The sequence below is a fragment of the Manis pentadactyla genome, chromosome 1 (assembly GCF_030020395.1).
Source record: "Manis pentadactyla isolate mManPen7 chromosome 1, mManPen7.hap1, whole genome shotgun sequence".
In the NCBI taxonomy this organism is placed as follows: Eukaryota; Metazoa; Chordata; class Mammalia; order Pholidota; family Manidae; genus Manis; species Manis pentadactyla.
In genome coordinates, this window is record NC_080019.1 from 46,370,105 (window position 1) to 46,392,250 (window position 22,146).

Genomic DNA, 22,146 nt, shown 5'->3' on the forward strand with positions numbered 1-22,146 from the left:
AAATGGATCAAAGACGTGAATGTAAGTCATGAAACCATAAAACTCTTAGAAGAAAATATAGGCAAAAACTCTTAAATATAAAAATGAGCAACTTTTTCCTGAACACATCTCCTCAGGCAAGGGAAACAAAAGCAAAAATGAACAAGTGGGACTATATCAAACTAAAAAGCTTCTGTACAGCAAAGGACACCATCAATAGAACAAAAAGGCATCCTACAGTATGGGAGAATATATTCATAAATGACACTTCCGACAAGGGGTTAACATCCAAAATATACAAAAAACTAATATGCCTCAACACTCCCAAAAAGCAAATAACTGTATTAAAAAGTGAGCAGAATATATGAATGGACACTTCTCCAAAGAAGAAATTCAGATGGCCAACAGGCACATGAAAAGATGCTCCACATTGCTAATCATCAAAGAAATGCAAGTTAAAACCACAACGAGATATCACCTCACACCAGTTAGGATGGTCACCTTCCAAAAGACAAACAACAACAAATGCTGGTGAGGATGTGGAGAAAGGAGAACCCTCCTACACTGCTGGTGGGAATGTAAACTAGTTCAACCATTATGGAAAGCAGTATGGAGGTTCCTCAAAAAACTCAAAATAGAAATACCATTTGACCCAGTAATTACACTCCTAGGAATTTACCCAAAGAAAACCACTTCTCAGTTTGAAAAAGACATACACACCCCTATGTTTATTGCAGGACTATTTACAACAGCCAAGATATGGAAGCAACCTAAGTGTCCATGAGTAGATGAATGGATAAAGAAGAGGTGGTACATATACACAATAGAATATTATTCAGCAGTAAGAAGAAAACAAATCCTACCATTTGCAGCAACATGGATGGAGCTAGAGGGTGTTATGCTCAGTGAAATAAGCCAGGCAGAGAAAGACAAGTACCAAATGAGTTCACTCATCTGTGGAGCATAAGAAGAAAGCAAAAACTAAAGGAACAAAACAGCAGCAGAATCACAGAACCCAAAAATGGACTAATAGTTGCTAAAGGGAAAGGGACTTGGGGAAGCAGTGGGAAGGGAGGGAGAAGGGGAATAAGGGGCATTATGATTACCACACATAACATAGTGGTGGTGGTGGCACGGGGAAGGCAGTATAGCACAGAGAAGACAAGTAGTGATTCTATAGCATCTTACTACGCTGATGGACAGTGACTGTAATGGGGTATCTGGTGGGGACTTGATAATGGGGGTAATCTCATAACCACAGTGTTTCTCATGTGATTGTATATTAATGATACCAAAAAAATAATGTAGAAGGAAGATGTGGCCTACTATGGAGCTCAGTGTAGACTTCTAGGGCCTGTTAATAAGGGCTGGAATCACCGAGGCAAAAACCCACATTAAGGTGGTTCATAAATTTTTCATGTGAGAGGTGTTGTGATGTACCTTTGTGTGGGGTCATTTCTGTGTGTGGGTGACTGCTCATTCCCAAAGAGGCTGCATGCACTGGATGTTCTGGCCTGGTACTGTGCAGTTCAAAGCTGCCACCATCTCTCACATCCACATGTTCAACATGGGCATCGCCACTTTCACCCTCTGTGTCTTTCTGTTTAGAAGCACACTTCAAACTCAGCAAATGTGGTGTGACCCTGGTTTGGGTGGTCAGCTCTGACTAGTTTGGGATGGAATTATTTCCCCACGTTCAATTTTGCAGGTGCTTTTTGACTCTTCTTCTGGGGTTGTGTGTCTGGGTTGAATGTAATGAACCCTAGTAGAAATGGCTGCATGTTTGTATGATGTAAATATAAAATAATCCAGGAGGAAGCCTCTGTTTGTGGTGGTCACATTTAGATTTAAAGTGTTGTATTAAAATCATTAATGATAGAAATATAAGTACTTTCAAAAGCTTGGAGTTTCAAAGTGTACTCTCATGTTATCTCTCCAACAGATTTTGAAGCAGTAATAATAAGAGCACAGTGACCAGAGCTGGGAATAGCTCATACACATTAATATTCTCAGAACATTAAACACTTGAAAACAATTTATGGGGATGACTCCTTTAGAGATTTACTTATAATTAATACAAAATAATTCTTGGATTTTTTCTGTGAGTCGGTTATAATTCAGAATAATTCTTGGGTTCTTTGACTGAGTGAATGTTGGATTCTTTCAGAGATGTTAGGATGGAGCATTAAGAACTTATTATGATGGCATTTGACCAGAGGTCTGGGAAACCTCAGAAGGCTATCCCAGATGTCTTTGTACAGCATCGCTTTCCCTTTGGCAACTCTTAGTCCATTTTTGGGTTCTGTGAATTTTTTGATTACTGATTCAATTTCATTACTGGTAATATGTCTGTTCACATTTTGTGTTTTTTCCTGGGTCAGTCTTAGAGGTTGGAACTTTTTTCTAAAAGGTTGTCCACTTCTTCTAGGATATCCAGTTTGTTCGCATGTAATTTTTGAGAGTATTCTCTAATAAATTTTGTATTTCTGTGGTATGCATAGTGATGTTTCCTTTCTCATTTCTGATTCTGTTTATGTATGTAGATTCTCTTTTTTTCTTGATAAATCTGGCTAGGGGGTTGTCTATTTTGTTTATTTTTTCAAAGAACCAGCTCCTGGTTTCATTATTTCTTTCTATTATTTTATTCTTCTCAATTTTATTTATTTCTACTCTGATCTTTATTATGTCCCTCCTTCTGCTGACTTTGGGCCTCATTTGTTCTTTTTCCAGTTTCAGTAATTGTGAATTTAGACTTTTCATTTGGGATTGTTCTTCCTTCTTTAAATAGGCCTGGACTGCTATATACTTTCCTCTTAAGACTGCTTTTGCTGCGTCCCACAGAAGTTGGAGCATTGTGCTGTTTTTTTTGTTTGTCTCCATATATTGCTTTGTTTCTGTTTTAATTTGGTCATTCCATTGATTATTTAGGAGCATGTTGTTAAGCCTCCATGTGTTTGTGAGCCTTTTTGTTTTCTTTGTACAATTTATTTCTAGTTTTATACCTTTGTGATCTGAGAAGTTGGTTCATAGAATTTCAATCTTTTTTAATTTACTGAGGCTATTTTTGTGGACTAGTATGTGGCCTATTCTGTAAAATATTTCATGTGCACTTGAGAAGAATGTGTATCCTGCTGTTATATTGTGTAGATATCTGTTAGGTCCATCTGTTCTAGTGTCTTGTTCAGTGCCTCTGTGTCCTTACTTATTTTCTGTCTGGTGGATCTGTCCTTTGGAGTGAGTGGTGTGTTGAAGTCTCCTAAAATGAATGCATTGCATTTATTTCCCCTTTAATTCTGTTAGTATTTGTTTCACATATGTTGGTGCTCCTGTGTTGTGTGCATAAATATTTGTAATAGTTATATCCTCTTGCTGGACTGACCCCTTTATCATTATGTAATGTCCTTCTTTGTCTCTTGTTACTTTCTCTGTTTTGAAGGCTGTTTTGTGTGATACAAGTTCTGCAACACCTGCTTTTTTCTCCCTATTGTTTGCATGATACATCTTTTTCCATCCCTTGACTTTTAGTCTGTGTATGTCTTTGGGTTTGAAGTGAGTGTCTTCTAGGCAGCATATAGATGGGTCTTGCTTTTTTAACCATTCTGTAACTCTGTGTCTTTTGATTAGTGCTTTCAGTCCATTTACATTTAGGGTGATTATTGATAGATATGTATGTATTGCCATTCCAGGCTTTGGATTCATGGTTACCAAAGTTTCAAGAGCAGCGTCTTTACTATCTAGCAGTCTACCTTAACTCACTTATTACACTATTATAAACACAGTCTGATGATTCTTTTTTTTTCTCCCTTCTTTTTCTTTCTCCTCCAGTCTTTATGTGTTAGGTGTCATGTTCTGTACTCTTTGTGTATTCCTTGACTGACTTTGTAGGTAGCTCATTTAATTTTGCATTTAGTTAGTATTTAGTTGGTCTGCTTCCTTTGCAGTGGTTTTATTTTCTCTGGTGACAGCTATTTAGCCTTAGGAGTATTTAAATATATAATATATACTGCATATTTAATATAATTTAGAGTATATACCCTTTAAAATATACTGTAGAGATGGTTTGTGGGAGGTAAATTCCCTCAACTTTTGCTTATGTGGGAATTGTTTAATCCCTCCTTCAAATTTCAATGATAATCTTGGTGGATACAATATTCTTGGTTTGAGGCCCTTCTTTTTCATGGCAGTGATATGTCATGCCCCTCCCTTCTGACCTGTAAGGTTTCTGTTGAGAAGTCTCATGATAGCCTGGTGGGTTGTCCTTCGTATGTGATCTTTTTTCTCTCTCTGGTTGCTTTTAATACTCTGTCCTCATCTTTGATCTTTGCCATTTTAATATTATGTGTCTTGGTTTTGTCCTCTTTGTTTCCTTGTGTTGGGAGATCTTTGGGCTTCCATGGCCTGAAAGACTGTTTCCTTCCCCAGATTGGGAAATTTTCCACAATTATTTCTTCAAACACACTTTCTATCTTTTCTCTCTCTTCTTCTTCTGGTACCCCTATAATGGGAATATTATTCCGTTTGGATTGGTCAGACAGTTTTCTTTATATTCTTTCATTCCTAGAGATCCTTTTTTCTCTCTTTGCTTCAGCTTTTCTGTATTCCTGTTCTTTGATTTCTATTCCATTGACAGTATCCTCCACCTCATCTAATCTGCTTTTAAATCCCTCCATTGTTTGTGTCATTTCTGTTACCTCATTCCTGAATTCATCCCTTAGCTCTTGAATGTTTTTCTGTAGCCCTATCAGCATGCTTATGACTTTTATTTCGAATTCTTTTTCAGGAAGATTGGGGATTTTAGTCTCACCAAGCCGTCTTTCTGGTGTTTGAGGGATTTTGGACTGAACAAGGTTCTTCTGCCTTTTCATGGTCCTGGAGTGATTGGAGTGGTCGCTGGCAGGTGGCACAGGTGTCAGCTGGGAGGACAAAGTCCCTTCCTGCTTGCCAGTTGCTGTGCCTGCCTCCGCTGTCCATGATAGTTAACTACACACAGGGAGTGTCTTCTGTGTTAATCCCCTAAGCTTCCATGGGTGGCATGGCCCTTGGGATAGCAAGGGCACTGGTGGGGTCGCAGGCAAGTGGCACATGTTCTGCTGTGAGAACAAAGTCCCTTTCATGGCTTCTGGTCTCAACGCCTATCTCCGCTGTCTGTGCCACTTAACCTTGCACAGGGAGCAGCCTCTGTGTCCGGTCTGGTTAGCCACATCCTGAGAGAAGCCTCTGCATTAAGCTGTGTGGTTGCTGTAGGCAGGGCTGCCCTCTGGCTGGTCTGTTGCGGACAGCTGCTTTGTGCGCAGGTCCCAACATGGAGGAAGGCTTCTTATCATGATGATGGGCCTCAGGGCTGCATTATCAACCAAGGAAATAGGGCACCTGAACCTCCTGAACGTTCCCAACCTGCTGGGCTGTGTTTGCAAGGACGATTTTGTCCTCCTGTTAAACCCTTGCCCCTTTGTGACTTTTAAAGCACCTGCTTTTCTTCTGTCCTGGGGCAGCCGACTGTGGGAACCTGTCTGCAGTCTTAGTCTCCGACTTTGGTTTTCAGCCCCTCTAATCTCCAGCTCACCATGCACTGGGGCTCTGTGCTCCTGGAGTTGATTTCTATGGCAGGGTATTTAGCAGTTCTGTGCTTCCACTCCCTTACCACTCTCATTCTCTTTCTCCCGCCATTGTGCTGGCATGGGGAGAGTGCGCAGGTCCCACCCAGTTGCGGCTTTGTACTTGATCCTTTTCTATCAGATGTTGACTTCTTGCAGATATAGAATGGTTGGTGTACTGTTGCTTCTGGTCTCTCTTTTAGTAATAGTTGTATTTGCTGTATTTTCAAAATATATTTGGTTTTTGGAGGAGATTTCTGCATCACTTCTCATGCCGCCATCTTTTCTCTCTCCTAGAGATCTTATATATGCAGTTTGGTCCATTCTGAGAAACCAACTTCTATCCTCAATACCCCTTCAGTGTACACAACATTTCTATCACTAAGAAGGTTCCATCCTGGCCCTCCCCTGGAATTAATTGCTCTTGTGATCTCAATCATCATAGACAAGTTTTCTGTAGAAGTTTATGTAAATGTATTCATACAATTGAGTTTATACACCTCTGATTTCTGGAGTCTATCTCTCAGCATTCTTTTTGAGATTCATCTATATTGTGGGATTTAGTACCTCAATCCTTTTTATTGCAGAGTAGTCCATTATATGAATGTATCTTGATTTGTTCATTCTGTTGAGAGATACCTGGGCTATTTCTAGCTTGGGGCAATTTTTAAAAACTTAAGGTATCATTGATATACAATTTTATGAAGATTTCACATAAGCAACATTGTGGTTTCAACATTCACCCACAGTATCAAGTCCCCCTGCACATCCCATTGCAGCCACTTGCATCAGTGTTGTAAGGTGTTATAGGGTCATTACTTGTCTTCTCCTTGCTATACTGCCTTCTTCATGACCTACCTATATTGTGACTGCTAATTATGCTGCCATCCTCCCCAGCCCCTTCCCTGTGGTAACTGCTACTCCCTTCTTGGAGTCTGTAAGTCTGCTGCTGTTTTGTTCCTTAAGTTTGCTTTGTTTTTATACTCCACAAATGAGGGAAATCATTTGCTCCTTGCTTGCTCCACCTGGATTATTTCACTGAGCATAATACTCTCTAGCTCCTTCCATGTTGTTGCAAATGGTAGAATTTTTTTTCTTCCTATGGCTGTATAATCTATTGTGTATATGTACAGCATCTTCTTTATCCATTCTTCTACTGGTGGACACTTAGGTTGCTTCCGTAACTTGGCTATTGTAAATAGTGCTGCAGTAAATATAGTGGTGCATATGCCTTTCTGAATCAAGGAACTTGTTTTCTTTGGGTAAATTCCTAGGAGTGGAATTCCTGGGTCAAATGGTATTTCTATGTTTAGTTTTTTGAGGAAACTCCATATTCCTTTCCACAATGGTTGAACTAAATTACATTCCCACCAACAGTGTAGGAGGGTTCCCCTTTTTCCACACCCTTACCAGCATTTGTTGTTTCTTGTCTTTTGAATGTTGGCCATCCAAACTGGTGTGGAATAATGTACCTCTGGGGAGAGGAAATCCTGGAGCAAAATACCTCTAAAACTGAAATCAGTCAAAGGTAGAAATAAAGTTTAAAACCCGTTTATTGCTTACAAAATATAGTCCGGAACCATCTCTTTCCTCCTCTGGCAGAAAAAAACCAGCCCTCCCCCTAACCTCTCAGGTTCAGATAATCCCTTGGTTTTGCATATCCCTATGGATATGGAGATGAACTACTACTCTCCACCCCTGAGGAAGGCCTGTTGATATGCTGATGCACTAAAGCCAGGCGAGATATTCTGGGAATAGTACAATTTTACCCACAGGTGATATTTCATTGAAGTTTTAATTTGCATTTCCCTGATAGTTAGCGTTGTGGAGGGAGCATCTTTTCATGTGCCTATTTGCCATCTGAATTTCATCATTGGAGAAATGTCTGTTCATATCCTCTGCCCATTTTGTAATAGGGTTATTTGTTTTCTGAGTGTTGAGGCATGTGAGTTCTTTATATATTTTGTATGTTAGTCCCTTGTTGGATATGTCATTTACTAATATATTCTCCCATACTGTAGGGTTCCTTTTGTTCTGCTGATGCTGTCCTTTGTTGTACAGAAGCTTTTTAGTTTGATGTAGTCCCATTTGTTCATTTTTGCTTTTGTTTCCCTTGCCTGAGGAGATATGTTCAGTAAGAAGTTGCTCATGTTTATATTCAGGAGAGTTTTGCCTATGCTGTCTTCTAAGAGTTTTATAGTTTCATGACTTATATTCAGGTCCTTGATCCATTTTGAGTTTACTTTTGTGTATGGGGTTAGACAATAATCTATTTTCATTCTCTTGCATGTAGCTCTCCAGTTTTGCCAAAACCAGCTGTTGAAGAGGCTGTTATTTGCCCACTGTGTATCCAGGACTACTTTTTCATATATTAATTGACCATATATGTTTGGGTTTATAACTGGGCTCTCTGTACTGTTCCATTGATCTATGGGTCTATTCTTATACCAGTACCAGACTGTTTTGATTACTGTAGATGTGTAGTGTAGTTGGACATCAGGGATTGTAATACCTCCAACTTTACTCCTCTTTCTGATTACTTTGTCTGCCTATTTGTTTTCTTAATGGTGTCTTTTTATTTTTTGAAACTTTTCATTTTTGAAGAAGTCTTAATTTATCCATTTAAAAATAATTAGTACTTTTTGAAAATCAGATATCTTGCCTGCCTCCTACTTGCAACAGTCTTCTTCTACATTTTCTCTTGAACGTTTATAGTTTTAGCTTTTATGTGCAGATTTGTGATTCATCTGAAATTAATTTTGCATATCATGTGATGTATTGGTCATGAATTCTTTTTTACTCAATATGGATACTCAGTTTCTCTTTCTCCTTTGGCTGAATTTCTTTTTTTCTAAAGAATTTTCTTATAGTTCATTTGATCAGTAAGTAGAGGTCCTTTTCTGCCCTCTGGACCTGGAAATAATGTGCATGAAGTCATTCTAGATACGCTCATTGTTACAGGGTCATTGACTCAGCATACAAAGACAAGAAGTATACATCTTTCAGAGAAAAAGAATGACTTTATGCAGCTATTTCCATTTTTGATGAAGTCTAATTTATCCATTTTTTTGTTTTGTTTTTCTATTTTTTTATTAGTTTTATTTTGGTATCATTAATCAACAATTACATGAAGGACATTATGTTTACTAGGCTCCCCCCTTCACCAAGTCTCCCCCACATACCCCATTACGGTCACTGTCCATCTGTGTTGTAAGATGCTGTAAAATCACTACTTGTCTTCTCTGTGTTGCACAGCCCTCCCCGTGCCCCACACACACTATACATGTTAATCGTAATGCCCCCTTTCTTTTTTTTCCCACCCTTATCCCTCCCTTCCCACCCATCCTCCCCAGTCCCTTTCCCTTTGGTAGCTGTTAGTCCATTCTTGGGTTCTGTGCTTCTGCTGCCATTTTGTTCCTTCAGTTTTCTTTTGTTCTTCTACTCCACATATGAGTGAAATAATTTGGTACTTGTCTTTCTCTGCCTGGCTATATTTCACTGAGCATAATACCCTCTAGCTACATCCATGTTGTTGCAAATGGTAGGATCTGTTTTTTTCTTATAGCTGAGTAATATTCCATTGTGTATATGTACCACAACATCTTTATCCATTCATCTACTGATGGACATTTAGGTTGCTTCCATATCTTGGCTATTTTAAATAGTGCAGCGATAAACATAGGGGTGCATCTATCTTTTTCAGACTGGAGTGCTGCATTCTTGCGGTAAATTCCTAGAAGTGGAATTCCTGGGTCAAATGGTATTTCTATTTTGAGCATTTTGAGGAACCTCCATACTGCTTTCCACAATGGTTGAACTAATTTACATTCCCACCAGCAGTGTAGGAGGGTTCCCCTTTCTCCACAACCTCGCCAACATTTGTTGTTGTTTGTCTTTTGGATGGTAGCCATCTTTACTGGTGTGAGGTGATATCTCATTGTGGTTTTAATTTGCATTTCTCTGATGACAAGCGATGCGGAGCATCTTTTCATGTGTCTGTTGGCCATCTGAATTTCTTCTTTAGAAAACTGTCTATTCAGCTCCTCTGCCCATTTTTTAATTGAATTATTTGCTTTTTGTTTGTTGAGGTGTGTGAGCTCTTTATATATTTTGGATGTCAACCCTTTATCGGATCTGTCATTTATGAATATATTCTCCCATATTGTAGAATACCTTTTTGTTCTATTGATGGTGTCCTTTGCTGTACAGAAGCTTTTCAGCTTGATATAGTCCCATTTGTTCATTTTTGCTTTTGTTTCCCTTGCCTGAGGAGATGTGTTCAGGAAAAAGTTGCTCATTTTTATATTTAAGAGTTTTTGCCTATGTTTTCTTCTAAGAGTTCTATGGTTTCATGACTTACATTCAAATCTTTGATCCATTTCAAATTTACTTTTGTGTATGGGGCTAGACAGTGATCCAGTATCATTCTCTTACATGTAGCTGTCCAGTTTTGCCAGCACCATCTGTTGAAGAGACTGTCATTTCCCCATTGTATGTCCATGGCCACTTTATCAAATATTAGTTGACCATATATGTTTGGGTTAATGTTTGGAGTCTCTATTCTGTTCCATTGGTCTGTGGCTCTGTTCTTGTGCCAGTACCAAATTGTCTTGATTACTGTGGCTTTGTAGTAGAGCTTGAAGTTGGGGAGTGAGATCCCCCCCAGTTTATTCTTCCTTCTCAGGATTGCTTTAGCTATTCGGGGTCTTTGGTGTTTCCGTATGAATTTTTGAACTATTTGTTCCAGTTCATTGAAGAATGGTGTTGGTAGTTTGATGGGGATTGCATTGAATCTGTTTGGGCAGGATGGCCATTTTGACGATATTAATTCTTCCTAGCCAAAAGCATGGGATGAGTTTCCATTTGTTAATGACCTCTTTAATATCTCTTAAGAGTGTCTTATAGTTTTCAGGGTATAGGTCTTTCACTTCCTTGGTTAGGTTCATTCCTAGGTATTTTATTCTTTTTGATGCTATGGTGAATGGAATTGTCTTCCTGATTTCTCTTTCTATTAGTTTATTGTTAGTGTATAGGAAAGCCACAGATTTCTGTGTGTTAATTTTGTATCCTGCAACTTTGCTGAATTCCAATATTAGCTATAGTAGTTTCAGATTGGAGTCTTTAGGGATTTTTATGTACAATATCATGTCATCTGCAAATAGTGACAGTTTAACTTCTTCTTTACCAGTCTGGATTCCTTGTATTTCTTTGTTTTGTCTAATTGCCGTGGCTAGGACCTCCAGTACTATGTTGAATAACAGTGGAGAGAGTGGGCATCCCTGTCTAGTTCCCGATCTCAGAGGAAAAGCTTTCAGCTTCTCACTGTTCAGTATAATGTTGCCTGTGGGTTTATCATATATGGCCTTTATTATGTTGAGTACTTGCCCTCTATGCCCATTTTGCTGAGAGTTTTTAACATGAATGGATGTTGAATTTTGTCAAATGCTTTTTCACCATCTATGGAGATGATCATGTGGTTTTTGTCTTTCTTTTTGTTGATGTGGTGGATGATGTTGATGGATTTTCGAATGTTGTACCATCCTTGCATCCCTGGGATGAATCCCACTTGGTCATGGTGTATGATCCTTTTGATGTATTTTTGAATTCAGTTTGCTAATATTTTATTGAGTATTTTTGCATCTATGTTCATCAGGGATATTGGTCTATAGTTTTCTTTTTTGGTGGTGTCTTTGCCTGGTTTTGGTATTAGGGTGATGTTGGCTTCATAGAATGAGTTTGGGAGTATTCCCCCCTCTTCTATTTTTTGGAAAACTTTAAGGAGGATGGGTATTATGTCATCCCTGTATGTCTGATAAAATTCCGAGGTAAATCCATCTGGCCCAGGGGTTTTGTTCTTTGGTAGTTTTTTGATGACTGCTTCAATTTCATTGCTGGTAATTGGTCTGTTTAGATTTTCTGTTTCTTTCTGGGTCAGTCTTGGAAGGTTGTATTTTTCTAGGAAGTTGTGTATTTCTCCTAGGCTTCCCAGCTTGTTAGTATATAGGTTTTCATAGTACTCTCTAATAATTCTTTGTATTTCTGTGGGGTCCGTCGTGATTTTTCCTTTCTCGTTTCTGATTCTGTTGATGTGTGTTGATTGTCTTTTTCTCTTAATAAGTCTGGCTAGAGGCTTATCTATTTTGTTTGTTTTCTGGAAGAACCAGCTCTTGGTTTCATTGATTTTTGCTATTGTTTTATTCTTCTCAATTTTATTTATTTCTTCTCTGATCTTTATTATGTCCCTCCTTCTGCTGATCATAGGCCTCATTTGTTCTTCTTTTTCCAATTTCGATAATTGTGACATTAGACCATTCATTTGGGATTGTTCTTCCTTCTTTAAATATGCGTGGATTGCTATATACTTTCATCTTAAGAGTGCTTTTGCTGTATCCCACTTTGTGGTGTTGTTGTCATTTGTTTCCATATATTGCTGGATCTCCATTTTAATTTGGTCATTGATCCATTGATTATTTAGGAGCATGTTGTTAAGCCTCCATGTGTTTGTGAGCCTTTTTGCTTTCTTTGTACAATTTATTTCTAGTTTTATACCTTTGTGGTCTGAAAAGTTGGTTGGTAGGATTTCAATTTTTTGGAATTTACTGAGGCACTTTTTGTGGCCTAGTATGTGGTCTATTCTGGAGAATGTTCCATGTGCACTTGAGAAGAATGTGTAACCTGTTGCTTTTGGATGTAGGGTTCTATAGATGTCTATTAGGTCCATCTGTTCTAGTGTATTGTTCAGTGCCTCTGTGTCTTTACTTATTTTCTGTCTGGTGGATCTGTCCTTTGGAGTGAATGGTGTGTTGAAGTCTCCCAAAATGAATGAATTACATTCTATTTCCTCCTTTAATTCTGTTAGTATTTGTTTCACATATGTTGGTGCTCCTGTGTTGGGTGCATATATATTTATAATGGTGATATCCTCTTGTTGGACTGAGCCCTTTATCGTTATGTGATGTTCTTCTTTGTCTTTTGTTACTTTCTTTATTTTGAAATCTATTTTGTCTGATACTAGTATAGCATCACCTGCTTTATTCTCTCTGTTGTTAGCATGAAATATCTTTTTCCATCCCTTGACCTTAGATCTGTGCATGTGTTTGGGTTTGAGGTGAGTCTCTTTTAAGCAGCGTATGGATGGGTCTTGCTTTTTTATCCATTCTATTACTCTGTGTCTTTTGATTGGTGCATTCAGTCCATTTACATTTAGGATAATTATTGAAAGGTATGTACTTATTGCCATTGCAGGCTTTAAGTTTGTGGTTACCAAAGGCTCAAGTTTAGCTTCTTTAATATCTTACTGTCTAATTTAACTCACTTATTGAGCTATTATAAACATGGTCTGATGATTCTTTATTTCTCTCCCTTCTTATTCCTCCTCCTCCCTTCTTCATATGTTGGGTGTTTTGTTCTGTGCTCTTTTTAAGAGTGCTCCCATCTAGAGCAATCCCTGTAAGATGCCCTATAGAGGTGGTTTGTGGGAGGCAAATTCCCTCAACTTTTGCTTGTCTGGGAATTGTTTAATCCCTCCATATTTAAATGATAATCTTGCTGGATACAGTATTCTTGGTTCAAGGCCCTTCTGTTTCATTGCATTAAGTATATCATGCCATTCTCTTCTGGCCTGTAGGGTTTCTGTTGAGAAGTCTGATGATAGCCTGATGGGTTTTCCTTTGTAGGTGACCTTTTTTTCTCTCTGGCTGCCTTTAATACTTTTTTCTTGTCTTTGATCTTTGCCATTTTAATTATTATGTGTCTTGGTGTTGCCCTGTTTGGATCCCTTTTCATGGGAGTTCTGTGTACCTCTGTGGTCTGAGATGCCATTTCCTCCCCTAGTTTGGGGAAGTTTTTGAAATTATTTCTTCAAGGACACTTTCTATCCCTTTTTCTCTCTCTTCTTCTTCTGGTACCCCTATATGCGATAATGTTCCGTTTTGATTGGTCACACAGTTCTCTTAAAATTCTTTCATTCCTGGAGATCCTTATATCTCTCTCTGCATCAGTTTCTCTGCGTTCCTGTTCTGTTTTCTAGTCCATTAATTGTCTCTTGCATCTCGTCCATTCTGTTTTTAAGTCCTTCCAGAGTTTGTTTTATTTCTGTATTCTCCTTCCTTAGTTCTTCCATATTTCTCTGCAATTCCATCAGCATGGTTATGACTTTTGTTTTGAACTCTTTTTCAGGAAGATTGGTTAAATCTATCTCCCCTGGTTTCTTCTCAGGGGAAGAGGTAGAAGATGTTCAAGGTGTCTGGGTTTGTCTTGTCTGAATCAAATTCTTTTTGCCTTTCCATGTTGATAGGTGCAGTGGTGTGCTATTGACGGTCACCTGGGAGAGTCAAGACTGTCCTCTTGGCTCCTGTTCTTTCTTTACTGGGACAACTGCGACCTCTAGTGGCTTATGTTGGGCATTTGCGTGTAGACTGCATCTCTGTATCTTGCCCGGCCAGTATGGAGTAAGCTCCCTTGCTGTGAGCGTGGCCAGCCTCAGGCCGCTACTCTGCTATGACGGGGCCCTGGAGGGGTAATGGACGGGGGCCTGTTTGGCTGTTTACCTCCGTGAGGGGTCTCAGAGCTGTTGCCCAGGGGGTTAGTGCGCCAGAGTTCCCTGGAATTTCCAGCTGCTGGACTGTGACCCGGGATGCTTCCGTCCAGCTGTGGGGTCCCTGTCCCTTTAAGACTTTCAGAAAGCACTCGTTTTTCTTTGTCACACAGGCTCCGGCTTCAGGATCCGTTCACAGGTCTTACTGTCCTACTTCCCTAGTTTTCAGCACCCCACACATGCACTGTGTCTGCCCTGGTGTGGATGGATGGGGCTGGGTGATTAGCAGTCCTGGGCTCCCTCTCCCTCCCCGCTCCGACTCCTCTCCTCCCGCTGGGAGCTGGGGTGAGGGGTCTCGGGTCCCACCGGGCTGCGGCTTGTATCTTACCCGTTTCATGAGGCGCTGGGTTCTCGCAGGTCTGGATGTGGTCTGGCTGTTGTCCTTGTCTTCTGGTCTCTCTTTTAGGGATAGTTGCATTTGTTGTATATATGTATATATATATGTTTTTCGGAGGAGATTCCCACTGTCCTTCTCACACCGCCATCTTGGCTCCACCCCTTAAAATTTATCCATTTTTTTAATGATCAGTACTTTTTGAGACATCAGAAATATTTCCTGCCTTTTAGTTGCAAGTCTTCTCCTACATTTTCCTCTAGAACCTTTATAATTTTAGATTTTATGTTAAGATCAGTGATTCACCTGAGGTTGATTTCCGCATCCTTCTCTGCTGTTCACATAGCGTGTACTTCACCACTATTCACCCTGGATATCTTTGCCATCTACATGATATATCATAAAGTAATCATGAATCCCCAAAAGGAACATACCTTCTCTTGCAGCATTTGCTTACCAAATATTATGTTTTAAAGCTCTTCTGCCCTGTTTACAGCTCAGGAATGCCATGTGCTGATTCACAGCATGCACATGAGTGATGCATTCTAACTCAAAGGAGAATGCCTGCTGGTGTAATACACATGTCACAATAATTGCTTTTCTTTATTATATGTCATAGATGACATGTGCTATCAAACATTGTCATTTGATAAAGGAATTTTGCTAATAATTCATTCTACTTTTCCTTCAAATATATTTGTCTTCTGCTTTGTGCCTTCTATCAGTTTTTGCCACAAGGAGTGTAACTTTGAATGATGTCTCCATAATTTTGGTTTCTCCCTGACCTTAGTGACAAAATTAATTATTTTGGTAGTCTAAAAATTACTTTGCACTTGTCTAGGAAAATTAGATTGGTTTACTGGAAATGACAGTGTGCATTGTTGAAAGCCTGTGCTTGGCAGATTTTCCATCCAATTGATTATGTGAGAAATAAGGACAAATGGATTGCAGGTCCAGTAAAATACAGCTTAATAATACATGTTATTACCATATACATCCTTACCATGCTTTTCCCCTCATTTATGTAAAATATTTATATTTGAAGACTCACTTTTTCTAGAACATTCAGATAATGTACCAATGCCATAGATCCTCTTCACCATTTAGGTTTACAACATTTCATATTGTGTTTTCACCACATTTACTTCTGGGCCATTTTTGCAAATTCATAGTGTAATGCTGCACAGTAGTAACAATAAAATGCCAAGTTAAATATAAATAGTAATGCTTCCAAAATGTGAAAATACATTTGTTGTGACTATATCAAACTAAAGATTAATGAAGAACAACTGCACTGTTAATATGAGGTTCATAGAGACAAAAATGATAGAATTTGGCAATTTTAAAATTTCAAATTTGTTAAAATCATAATCTTACATGCCAAATTTTTTGAAATACATGCAGAAAAAATTGATTCATTGCTTTTTCCTCTTGAAATGATCCAATTACTTATGGATCCTTGATAGGCCTTTGGGTTCACTTGAAGGTCTTCTTCAGAGAACCTGGGGGCAGTGTGTCCATATACAATACTTTTTCTTCCAGTGTCAGGAGCCCTCTGTCCCTGTGATCCCTGTTCATACAGGATAATATTTTTCAAAGTTTAATTTGGGGAACCCTTTCATCAAAATCACCCTGTTTAACAGGTGTACTCCTGTGCCCTGTCCCATTTTCTGGGAGTTGGGCTTGGAAATCTGCATTTTAAAAAACTTTTCCAAGTGTGTCTCGTACAAGATTACAGTTGAAGGACTGCTCAGAGTTAATGCATCATAGAATACATATGCCTCTTCTGTTGGGTTTATATGATGTTATTTTTGAAATTTATGATAAATATTATACCCTTCTTTTTGCTCTCAGGACTGGTCTGTCATGTCTGCAACCTGTTCACTGAAACTGCCACACTGTGCTTGGATGTGGGCAATAAAAACAACGATGAGATACCAGCTGCACTGCTATTTTCCCTGCTTGATATTTTGCATGGCATGCTGACCTATACATCCAGTGTTGTACGGCTGGCTCTGCAGGTAGAGGACCACTTTTCCTGGGTCTTGAACAGCCTACACCATGTTACACTTTCCTTTCATTCTCTTCTTTCCAATCTTCTAGGATTTTTGAAAAAGGATACATGATTTTACATGGAGAGACTACCAAATAAACCATCTTTGGGTGCCCATGGTCAAAAACAGATAATTTGGTTATAAAATCTGAAAGGAAAGCAGGGGAGGCATAAGTGAAGACTTTCTGAGTGCTAGTTGTAGAAATGTTCCTCACGCAGAAGATCATGTGCCCTGCCAGCGCCCTAAGGTGGGCTAAGCCCTGTGCAGTCTTTCCTGTCCAGAGATGGTGCTGCAGCCACCCTCAACAGGATGGATTAGCTTGGTAGGAAGAATAGATTGGCCTTCTAGGCATGCACACACACACACACACACACACACAGCTCACACAGCCCACACATGCTCAGAGACTTTTATACACAGATATGCACACACTCATCACACATACATATACAATACATAAACCTCTTACTTGTATTTCCTTATGACCAGCAACATGGAATTGCAAGACAGTTTTGAGGACTAGAAGTATGTTCAGTGACTATGGAAAAGTCAGTTTTCCCCAAACTGTACCCTGAATATAATTAACACCATGCTCTAAGAAAGGACGTGGAGGTGGGTTTATTGAGAACTTTCCCTCTTAGGTGTTAGGCACTTCCACATCTCTATTTTATTTAATGTTCTCTCTGACCAACTGTGTCACCTGATACTTAGGTCAGCCAATATGAATTCATTGTTATGTTTAGAATCCTAGTAAAATTGCAAGAGCTTTATATTAAATGGTAGCATCCTGACTTGGATAGATGCAGAAACTGAAGTTGAAATCAAACTGTTTTGATACTGTGTCAAAAGTCATAGTAGCAAGAGCCAAGAATGAATCTCTAGACACTGGTTTAGTCTCTGTTATTCATCATTATGATAAATAGTATCTTCTAACCACAGTTAAGCTGGTCAGCTGTGTAGCTTGTATATGTGGTTTAATAATAATTCTGGGATCCCCTCAGTAAACATGAGAGTAGGTATTTAACCCAAACTTATAAAGGCAGTAGGTGAAAATGGCCTTGAACTACCTAGTTGTTCCTGTTTGCTCATCTATAATTCTTCTAAATAATCTGTAAAACATTGTTAATACTTATGGAATCCTGAATTATGGATTTCTCTTACATTTTACTCTCATTTTCAATGTCTCTTTGGAGAACACTGTTGCTTATCTCAGTTTCCGTAGAGGTAGTTTATGTAATTCTTCAAGATGCAGTCAACAGTTTTTCTCACATGATGCTATGATGATAACAATCTGCAAAATATTAAGTTATGTAGATTGTAGATTAGAAGGATCAGAAGTTTAAAAATTCCAGAACAATAGAAATCTTCTTTTATTACAAGTGATTAAGTAGATATCTAAGGGTATTTAAAAGAAAATTCCTTAATAAACAATACTTTCTAATTCTCTTTTCTCTATTTGCTAGTGTAGCAAGAGATCCCTGGTTTTTCTTTTTCTTTAGCACCACTGTGTATTTTATTGCTGTCACCTTTCTCAGTCCTCCCCTACTAATATATGTCATGTATTGCATTTGGCCTTGAGTGCTGACTTTGATCTCCATGATACTTGGTGCCTATCTGAAAAAGGTAGAGTCCTTGAAACTGAATTAGGGAAAAGGCCTGGGATGAGAAATGGAGTGTGCATCAAGGATACATTCTCCTAGACACTGAGCTGTTAGTACTTTCCAAACTGTAAGTCACCTCTTTCATTTATAAACATGCTCCACACTGGTGATTCTTTTGCTTTCAAAACCGGTGTCTACTGCTAACAGGAACTTCCATAAAGTACAAGAATTGAGGGTTGCCAGTTTTTAAAATAATAAAATGTTTAGATTTATGAGGCACTTTTCTTTGTCACAGAGGAAAGTGATATGATGCAGGAATGTGTACTAGGGAGGCAGGTGTTAGACTATCAGGAGTTCAGTCCCTCCCCAGTGTGCTTTGTGATTTGGAACTGGTCCTGCTTCAACCCGAGGGTTGTGTGTGAAAGATGTGGAAGCAGAGACAAATACATACTCAAGGCTCACTGATGTCATGGGGACCTGGGGGCCTCAGCGGCCGAAATGCCTTGGATTCAAATCTCAGCCAAATCCACGTTCCACCTGTATGCCCAGGCAGGTTACTTTACCTAACTTCATATTTTCCTCACTGTCAAGGAGAGGTGATAATAGCCACTCCACAGTGTTGTTGTAGAACTTAAATGACAGAATAAGATGTATGTGAATATATATAAATACAAACTGCCTTATATATCCCTTGCCCAGGCAAGCAAGCTATTGCTGTATCACCAACAGCAACAAGAAAGGTGCTCACCTCACGTTCCTTTTTACGGACGGCTTCCTATGGACCCTGATGTCCTCATTTCTGTGTCTTGTGCACAGGAGGGCACTCAGTTCATATATCCTGACTGAACTGACTCCTGGAAGGCTGAGAAGATAGTACTTTATGGTTTGGTTTTGCACTTAATATCTTGGAACAGGGCTCGGCATCTGTGCTTTCAGCTGGGATCGAGAGAGAGAGGGAGTGCCGGTTCCCAGGGAGCCCACGGTCCTGGCTGTGCGCCAGCAGCTAGGCGAGCCATCCTCTCATGTTTGAGGATGTGACAGGCACAGGAAGCTCCAGAGTGAAGGTGGGCAGGGTCAGGGGAGGCAGACACTCAGTATAAAATCCAGGCTACCCGCCCTCCCGGTCTCAGCCTTGTCTGTCATTCTGAAGTGGTGGGGACCTTGATCTCCCGCTGTGCTGATAGCAGGCAATCAAATTGCTGTTTATTTGCAGGTGTGTGGGTAGTGCCAAAAGCCCAACATGTGGCTGCTTCATCCTTCTCAGCCTCACACACACATAGAAGCTGTCCTTGGTGGGGGCCGAGGTCTCTACCTCAGCATCTCTTGGACTCTCCAGGTTGAGTCCTCGGCTTTCCTCTTGCTGTTCTCCCGCACGAGCTGCCCTCTGTCTGGTTCTAGACTTAAGTGAGATTTTTCTGGCACAGCCCCTAGTCCTCATCATGTCTCTCCCTTCTTTTGCAAACACTAATGACATCTCATCACCTATGATGTGATTCTCTAAATCCTTTGTGAGACATTCAAGGCCTAATACCATCCAGCCCCCGGGTGCCTTTCTAGCTCCATCTGCCAGTCCTCCATGCTAGGCCCAGACAACTGTCTTTTAACAACTTGCAGCTTGTGCCAATAGCCAAGGGGCGCAATAGTAAATATTAGCATGGAACTCCCCACTCCTCTCTCCCCTTCCTGTCCATCCCAGCAGACTTTACCAGGAAGATAGAATTTCCTTCTAGAAAACAAATGTGCAGCACTCTCCTAGAGGTCTGAACCTTTCTGACTCGGGCTGTTGATCCTGCCTTCTGATCACAATGTGAGATAGAGTATCAGGCTTTTCATATGAACACATTGTCCTGTAGAGTAGATTGGTTCCCTCTTGGGAAAGATGAGGCATCCTTGCAAACCAGCACCTGAACAGTTGGCTTAGTATTTTCCAAATATTACCCTTATCACTCCTAAGGCTTTCCTCATGCAGTTCTCAGCACCTGCAATATGGCTGTCTGTCCCCATCAGTATTGGATCCCCTTCCCACCAGGTAAGGGATAAAGTCAGATCTTCTCCTGTTTGCCTCCACCACCCAAGCTCTATTTGCACAGCTATAGCAGCGTGTACACTCTGCCTTTAGTGCAGTTATTTGTAAACATGCCATCCTTTTAATTAAATCATGGGATCCTACAGAGTGGGAACTGAGTCGTGTAACAATCTGTGTGTCGTGAAGCACGTGCATGGTGGTGTTCAACGAGCACAGAGTGTCGAGTGGGTCTGGGCCACACCACCGCACGCTGTGCTCTGGGCTGTGCCTGCACCTCTCTGCGACCTCAGACAACAACTGCCTGAAGAACCCGCTGTCTTGTGTTCTGTACAGATGCCTTACCTCTGTGTTTATTTAACCTCTTGAATTTGTTAAACTCAATCCTCCTAGATTCATGTAGCAATGCTAGGTAGAATCGAATTGTATCTATTACAATAAGCCTTCTTAAAAAATTTTAGAAGTTACCTGTTTATTTTATTTAGTTTTAATTAATGCTGTATTGCCATTTAACATTAAATGTGGCTCATAAGTTGATATTCCCAGGTTTTATATGTTTAAGACTATTAAATTTATAATTCTGCCCAGAGTACTCTGAGATCCAGCAGGTTCCTCAGAATGACCAGAATGAATTTTAATGATTCACTTCAAATTCAATGTGTTCCCAAAGCTGAATTCGGTGTCTTCCTCCCATAACCATTCTCCTTTCAGCAAGCCCTGCCACCCTCATCCTAACTCTGCAAACTAGAAATCTGGGAAGCCATCCATGAAGTGTCCTGCTTTTTCATATTCTGCATCTAATCTGTCACCAGATAATGTAGAGTTTACCTTAAATATCCCACAAACCCAACCACTTCTCTCAGACCTGACTGTTGCCATCCCGGCTCAGTCTGCCATCTTCTCCCGATTAGACACTAACAACTGGGTGGACCGAGCACACTGGATGGGTGGGCATGGGGTATGTGACTCCTCAGCAGTGACAAGGGCAGTGGGTTTTGGAGAGGGGGTGGTGGTACCAGAAGCCAAGGCCGAGGACCTGGATGAAGAGGCCAGTAGCAATGTCATGACAGAGATGTGGAATGGGCCCTCTGCAAAATGCACACAGAGGGTGGCAGACCTAGGAATCACTAGGCTGACTTAAGGGAATTCAGTGCTGGGGAACTGGAGAGGGACAGAGACAAGAGGCAGGCCTGGGCCCCCGAATGTTCCACTCAGCTTCTGGATTTACCCTTCATCCATTGCACAGAGCTTCCACGTGGGCCCATATTTTTGTGAGTAGAGTTGAATTTCTAATGCATCCCTGGTGAACACCTCCCTGTTACACAAAGCTGCAGCTTTCCCTTTCTGGAACCCTGGGCCACTTTGCAAGGAGGTGGCACCTGAATACTGGCCAGAGTCTGGATGTTTCTCAGTGACAATAACAAGTGACTTGGTAGATTTTGGAGGGTGCAGAGGGCCACTGGGTGCCCTGGTGGGTAAAGTCTCACAATGGGTCCTTGTTCTTTTGGCCCCATCTGCTTGCTTACATGCATCTGGAAAGGAAACAGTGGCACTGTGCCCCTCACTGCTTAGGTGCTGGTTAGGAAGGCTGCCTCATCTTTCCCAAGAGGGAACCAATCTACTCTACAGGACAATGTGTTCATATGAAAAGCCTGATATTCTATCTCACATTGTGATCAGAAGGCAGGATCAACAGCCCGAGTCAGAAAGGTTCAGACCTCTAGGAGAGTGCTGCACATTTGTTTTCTGGAAGGAAATTCTATCTTCCTGGTAAAGTCTGCTGGGAAGGACAGGAAGGGGAGAGAGGAGTGGGGAGTTCCATGCTAATATTTACTATTGTTCCCCTTGGCTATTGGTGCAAGCTGCAAGTTGTTAAAAGACAGTTGTCTGATTTTCACTCAAGTTCCTCTAAACTATAAAAAGCATGCAACTAAAATTCTGTCCGTGAGCATGAAGTGCAGAAGG

At 40.3% G+C, this 22,146-nt stretch overlaps 1 protein-coding gene across 12 annotated transcripts in view; it reads left to right on the forward strand.

Moving 5' to 3' along the window:
- ULK4 (unc-51 like kinase 4) overlaps nucleotides 1-22,146 on the forward strand; it is a 724,727-nt gene that overhangs the window by 468,740 nt on the left and 233,841 nt on the right. For 9 of the 12 annotated variants that reach the window (XM_057497570.1, XM_057497572.1, XM_057497567.1 and 6 more), the window contains one exon: nucleotides 16,358-16,524. The exons of 2 other annotated variants lie outside the window; for them this stretch is intronic. In XM_057497570.1, coding sequence (XP_057353553.1) covers nucleotides 16,358-16,524 — 167 coding nt within the window. Of the gene's footprint in view, nucleotides 1-16,357; nucleotides 16,525-22,146 lie in introns of those variants that run through there. One more of the 12 variants, XR_008996026.1, reaches the window with a different exon arrangement.